This window comes from Oxyura jamaicensis, chromosome 1, assembly GCF_011077185.1.
Source record: "Oxyura jamaicensis isolate SHBP4307 breed ruddy duck chromosome 1, BPBGC_Ojam_1.0, whole genome shotgun sequence".
NCBI lineage: Eukaryota > Metazoa > Chordata > Aves > Anseriformes > Anatidae > Oxyura > Oxyura jamaicensis.
The window spans coordinates 77561631-77568422 of NC_048893.1; the positions used below are offsets into that span (position 1 = coordinate 77561631).

The following is a 6792-nucleotide window of genomic DNA, read 5'->3' on the forward strand; positions in this document are numbered from 1 at the left end:
AAAAAAAAGGTAGAATGGAATAAATAAATACAACTTCATAGTTTAAAAACTGAATTTTAGAGTTTCAAGACCAAATTTTTAACACTACTTAACTGTCTATAGATGAATGGAAGTGCCAAAATCTAGTTCTAATTGATTTAGGAGCAAAAAAGTAGCCAACAATGAATCAATAAAGTCACTGGAGCTATGCGGCTTTGCACTAGCCAGTGAGTTGACTTCATAAATTTTGTATTAATCTCATACAATTTGGTAGTGAAAGTTATTGCTTAAGGTGGTTGTAAACTTTTCATCTTTGATAAGAGGCAAAAGTTTGAAATAATAATAGTAATAAAAAATAGGAGAAAAAAATGTTATGAATGGAGAGTCTCAATTTATTTTTCTTATTCAAAAATACGGCATCTATAGCAAGCAATACCAAAAGTCTTCATGCATGAAAACTTCTCTATTAATATGAAAGCAATAAAAGGCAAACAAGCATTCCAGAAAGTGTTACATTATGATTCTTACTGCACTAGTTTCCTAGTCAGGATGGAAAGGTTTGTATGACAGATTAGAGACAATAGTGCCGTCTTTAGCTTCAGAACAGTGAAAGAACAGAGGCAGCTGTTCAGTTGGACAAAGTAATATCCAATAATATCTTCATGGTTACACTAACATAAAGTGAAAACATAAGGGCTATATAGCTGTAATTCATCCCAGTACTACTGGAAGTTTCCTCAATAGGAAAGGCTGGGGTGAAGTGTACACATGAGTGCATCTCACAGTTACAGTAATTCCTGGCTGCTGCTGTCACATGGACACTGCTTTGAGGCTGGAGGCACCTGAGCCTGCCTGATCTACAATGGTAAGCTGAGATGGTCTTATGAATGGAAAGAAACTCTACAGAAATGAGTCAAGGAGTCATGGTTGAATGATAGACTTTGCAAACCATGCTGACAGATGGAACGGAAAGTGGAGCTCTTCTGGTGCTAATTTCACAAAGACATCTGTATTGATTACTATGTGGCTTGGCTTTGTACCAGCTTCAAGTAAGTGAGCTCATTAATATCTTAACTCTTGAGTTTATGCTATTCATTTTCTCTTCCTAACTCAAAATATTTGAAGGCAACCAAGGGTTTGCACACAAGAGCTTCACATACACTCCCCAAATACATTTTTTTTCATGCAATCATGACAGAAGCAGCAGAGATCTTGCAAATATGCTCACTCTCCTCTTTGGTTTTCTTTAAGTTAGCTTCTTCTTCTATCCCCTAGCGTACGTCCAATAGTAGTAGTGTAGGAAGAGAGTAATGAGGCTGAGAATGTAAAGGAAGACTGCGATGTTGAAACCATCAGGGAACGGGCATTCTCTGAAGAGGTTGTAGGAAGAATGAACAGTAATGGCCACAAACTGGCACTGGAAGAGGGGGGAAAAAAGAAGACAGATTAGGGATCCTACATATCTCAACTGAATGCTTAATTCATCAAAAAGAATATCACAACATGCTACATACTCACAGCATTCTCAACCCAGAGTAATACATGCTTGTTTCTACTTACATCCCTGAAAACTTTGCTTTTCAAGTCCAGCAGTGTTTTCCACAACTTAAAAAGGAACACAACATGTCCACCAAACATTGAGTCTTGTGCACTGCTGCAAGGAGCAGATTTGAAATCCAGCCTCTCCCACCTAGGAGAACACCACTGCCTTTGTGTCATTTTTCTGCCGCAAACTGATAACAGTTATCTTGGAATATGGAAACTAACGGTGGGAGAATCCATCTCTTCCCTATTGGTAATCAGATTATTATACCCATAACGGTTTTGATTGCTATTTTAGCTTAGAGAGAGGTGGTACAGATATTCCTTTTATCCATTTTGACATGAATCCTTTTTTCTTTATATTCTACCAAGTCACTTAATAACCTGATTCAATGAGTTCTGCCTACTGAAGGTATATTAAATGAAAGCTGATTTCCTGTCTTTTGCATCACAAATATCTTTTAATTTCATTCAACATTTTCTTGTTCTGCTTTTGCCATTCAGGATAAATAAGAATTCTGGACCAGCCAGCTACTCAACACTATTTTACAGTTACCCTAGCTCTTCCTTCTCTTTTTGGCAACTGAATACTTTTGTTTCCATAACCTCTCTTTACGTGGAATTAGCTCTCCCACATGCTTAAATACAACCATTGTCCTTGTCTGGAACATGGCTTTTATTCTGTACCTTTGAAAAAAAACAAAGGGTTGTACAAATTTGTCACCTCTTCAGAGATGAGGAAGAGAAAATCCAAAGGGCCTATCTACAGAACAAGTGAAACTCACACATTTTTCTCTAACTCCCCTCTGTTTGTCTGCAGTTATACATACTCTTCCCTTCTGAAGAAATTCAATGAAGGCTGCCCAATCTCCTGCTCTCCTGACAATCCAAAGCATTCACAAGTAACTGCCCTACACCTCTCAAGATCAAGATGTTTTCAGAGTTCCAGAGGGTGAAAAGGTTGCAATGTAAAGCAGAAAAGGGATAAGTGTTGGAAGCTGATGCAGTCACTGAAAGCCTCTTGGTAGTTTCCTGAGAGTACCATTCAGAGCAGTTAATCATCCAGTTCACCTGTATTAGTGATACATTAGGAAACCTAAGGACATGGTGATTTCCATAAACAGCAAACTCAAAGACCTGTGCCGGTGAAGGAACAGAGACAGACAGAAGGTGCCTTCACACCCAAGACATGGAAATGTAAAAATAAACACATGAATTAATTACCAGCTGCATGATGATTAGGTAACACTTCCACCACAGGTAACAGTGCATCTGTGGTCCCAGGCTGGCCGGGGCATAATAGCCATACATGAAGATGTGTACAAAGGAGTTTAGCATCCCAATAAAGAAAGCTGAGGAGTAAAGAAGTCAGTATGAACAAGGCATATGAACCATTCAAAATTAACCCTTTTGTGAGCTCACAGCCACTGTGATGATGCTTTCAAAATACTACCTGTATGTGTGAACTTTCGATCAAGATTCTGCCTAGGATGTATTTCATATTCTCCCTGCTCCTTTCAACATGTTTCTATCCCATATCTAGTGTTCTGGGACAGAGAAGTGCCTCAAAGGCAGTGGTACTTGATCTTCTGACCCAGGCATTTCATACCATTCATGTGTCAAGGCCATGTAGTCAAAATGGCTCCCCCCAAAGAGTTTACCCTAGCTTCTTGTGTAGAGCCCACCTATATTGGTAAAATAAAGCAGGCTGAATACAGACCAGAAAGGAAGTGAAGGAGAACTGGGTACAGTCAGAGCAAGAAACAGAGACAGAACCTGTACCACTGCATCAGGCCCAGCTGAATGGAGAGCACTGGTCTAGATGGAGATATAAATAGGCCTTGTATAGGATGATATATTTTCTGTGTGGACAGGGAATGACTGGCACATTCTTCTACTGGAAGAGGCAGTTAATATAGCAGTCTAAATAGCCCAAAGAGCTGAGCAGATGGTACCAACTGAAATGTACATGTTTTTCACACCTTTGGAAATAAGTGAGCTTCCTACCTACCAGTCAGCCCATCTGCACTGTTTATTCTATCTCCACAAGAAAATTAAAACGCAAGGTATCCAGATACGCTTACCTTGTCCTCCAGGCACGTATTTCACCCCTGACCACCAGTTGAACAGCATAGTGCTGTGATGATACACATGCAGAAATGTCACCTGTTCTTGTTTCTTGTGCAGAATAACGAAAACCTGAAAGAAGCCAAAGGAAAATCTTTTGTTGATGTGTTTAGACAGAAGATTTTATGCTTAGAAGTGATAATAGTAGTGAATAATGATTCTAAATCTTCCAAAAACAATTTCCTCTGCTCTTGATAGAAACTGGTGAAATTCAAAACACGCAATACATCCTAGATTATCTGTAATGAAAATAAACTGAAAGGTACAATTTCTTCCACTGAGTCCCAACTATTTTTACCTTTGGATTCATGTCCCAAGGTCCAAAGAGGACTCATTTGAGTCTCTGACTGAGGTTCCATATTATTTGCAGCTGCGTTGGTCTGATCTTTTTCAGGACAAAGGTTAGATGCTTACTGGTACCAGAGAATGATCTACAGTGCTGTGATGAGTGTCCAAACCCTCTGGAATTTGCATTAGTAAAGAGAACAATTTTCACCCATGAATATGTGTCACGTCACTGTACTTCTGCATGCACACACACTATCAAAAAGTGAATCTGTTTTTCAGGGACCCAGAACTGACAAAAAGCTGCTTTTCTTGCTGATGAAAGAAGAGAGAGGATTGGTGAACTCACTGGCAAGAAGCCTAGGAGGGCTCCACATGCTGATTCACTTTTCAGACAGTGTGTTGTCAGTTTGTCTCACAAAGAGCACTAGACTGCAAAGTCTTAGGTCAGGATACAGTTTACTCCTGCTGACCTATCAGAGAGATATGATTCCCTTGTTAGTTCAGTCAACAATTTATTATATAGGAAAACACCTGACAGACAAACTATAAAATAGTACTGTCTTCAGGTGGACTTTCAGTTTTACATGGGACACAAACCTTTAACCCACAGCTGTAGAAAAATCTGTGTCAGATAACCAGAACACACACTTGCATGTGTGCAGTTTTATTTCCTGCCCAGTTAACCACTGTTATTCAGCCAAGTGGCCAATGGCATGTTCTGTCTGGCAGCAGATACTCCAGCAGCCTTAATCAACTGGTAGCTAAGATTTTGAGGGACCATCTGTTAATAGTCATTCTTAAAGCTTCTCCCCAGCACTGTGGTCAGGAGGGAACATCCACCCACAGGAAGAGTGCTGGGGAGTGAAAAGTGTGCAACCACTGGGACAGAGATGGGCAAACTACACAGGAAAGATTATTTTTTTCTGGAAAGAGTTTTTTGAGGAAAACTAGCAGCATGATATCCTGTGGCATTGCTGGGCTCTTGCACACAAAATGCTGTCATAAACCAGCATACTGAAGCTGCATCCTCTCCTTTAAAAGTATCAACCTTATTCCCACTAGCAGACAGAACAGAACACATGAGAACAGCATTTACTAAAAAGCACCAACTGGGTCAATACAGGATCAACCAAGGACATCAGCTTATGGCACTCTGCCCCTTTCTAACAAGGGCGCAATTTGTTTACAGCGCCAGTTCTGCTACAGAGCTGAGCCGAGCTTTCCTTACCGTATCAAGCAAGTCGATGACTTTGAAGAACCACCAACACACTCTTGCCATCTGCCGGGCATGACAAGGAAACGCTGTTATACCTCAAAGCAAAATGACTACCCAGTCTTACTGCCCGAGACTTTTAACTATGAAGTGTGTGAACACTGCCAACCTGGGATGGACAGCAAAGGAGAAAAGTTAAGTGTTTGTTGTTGTTTTTGTTGTTTGTAGTTATGGTGGTTTTTGTTTGTTTGTTTTTCTTTTTAATGGCATTTTTTTTTTTTTTTTTCAGGTTGGGAGCTCAGGAAGGATTGTTGATCTGCAGGAAAAGCATTCCAGGTTGCTTTAGCAGTATAGATGAGTGTTTACTAAGTTCCTTGCTCTTTGACAAGGCAAGGGTGTGCTGCCCTGGAAACATTTCCAGCATGATGGCAAGTATTTGAAAAACTGGAAAGCTGATATCCACGCTTAGATGTGTTCAAAACCTGTTAGTATCCAGAAGAAAAACAATATCTCTATGTTCAGACAGAAGAAACTCAATCAGCATTTTGGAAATCCCCCCGTGAGAGGCAGACAATGAATTTTTTTAGTCAAATCCTCCAGCTAAAAGAAATTTTGAATAAGATTTATGCCATGGAAATTTTAGTATATAAAAACTGTTTTTCTAGTTGGCAGTGGTCACCCAGAATCCTTACATAATCAGTGGAAAGAGTCATATTTTTCAGATGTAATTTACAATAGTTATACTAGATGTCTGCCTTTCAGATGGTAGGAACACCTTCACTGCAGTGATCAAAGACAGAACTTAGATGACTATATTAATCACAGAATCACAGAATTGTAAGGGTTGGAAGGGACCTCAAAAAAGATCAATGGGTCCAATTCCCCTGCCAAAGCAGGTTCCTTAGAGCAGGCTGCCCAGGTAGTCATCGAGACGGGCCTTGAATATCTCCGGAGAAGGAGACTCCACAACCTCCCTGGGCAGTTTGCTCCAGTGCTACGACACCCTCACTGTGAAGAAGTTCTTTTGCATGTTGGTGCAGAACTTCCTGTGATCCTGTAGCCATTACCCCTTGTCCTGTCCCCACAAACCACTGAAAAGAGGTTGGCCAAATCCCTCTGTCTCGCACACTTCAGGTATTTATACACATTGATGAGCTCCCCCCTCAGTCTTATTTTCTCCAGGCTAACAGACCAAGGTCTCTCAACCTTTCTTCATAGGGAAGATGCTCCAGACCCTGTGTCATCTTTGTGGCCCTCCGCTGGACTCTTTCCAGGAGATGCCTGTCTTTTTTGTACCAGGGAGCCCAGAACTGGACACAGTACTCCAGGTGAGGCCTGACCAGGGCAGAGTAGAGGGGAAGGATCACCTCCCTTGACCTGCTGGCCACGCTCCTTTTAATGCATGCCAGGATCCCATTGGCCCTCTTGGACATGAGGGCACACTGCTGGCTCATGGTCAACCTGTCGTCCACCAGGACCCCCAGGTCCTCCTCCTCAGAGCTCCTCTCCAGCAGGTCATCCCCCAGCCTGTACTGATACTTCTGGTTGTTCCTTCCCAGGTGTAGGAATCTACACTTGCTCTTATTAAACCTCATCTGGTTTCTTCTGCCCATCTCTCCAGCTGGTCCAGGTCTTACTGAATG

At 41.2% G+C, this 6792-nt stretch overlaps 1 protein-coding gene across 2 annotated transcripts in view; it reads right to left on the reverse strand.

Moving 5' to 3' along the window:
- Positions 1 to 350: 350 nt before the first annotated feature.
- LOC118157631 (potassium voltage-gated channel subfamily A member 1) overlaps positions 351 to 6792 on the reverse strand; it is a 99653-nt gene continuing 93211 nt past the window's right edge. The window contains exons 3-6 of one of the 2 annotated variants that reach the window (XM_035312051.1): positions 3606 to 3720; positions 2746 to 2873; positions 2439 to 2658; positions 351 to 1396 (exon numbers count right to left, since the gene is read on the reverse strand). In XM_035312051.1, coding sequence (XP_035167942.1) covers positions 1332 to 1396; positions 2439 to 2658; positions 2746 to 2873; positions 3606 to 3720 — 528 coding nt within the window. In that variant the 3' untranslated portion in view covers positions 351 to 1331. The remainder of the gene's footprint in view (positions 1397 to 2438; positions 2659 to 2745; positions 2874 to 3605; positions 3721 to 6792) is intronic. The other variant, XM_035312060.1, reaches the window with a different exon arrangement.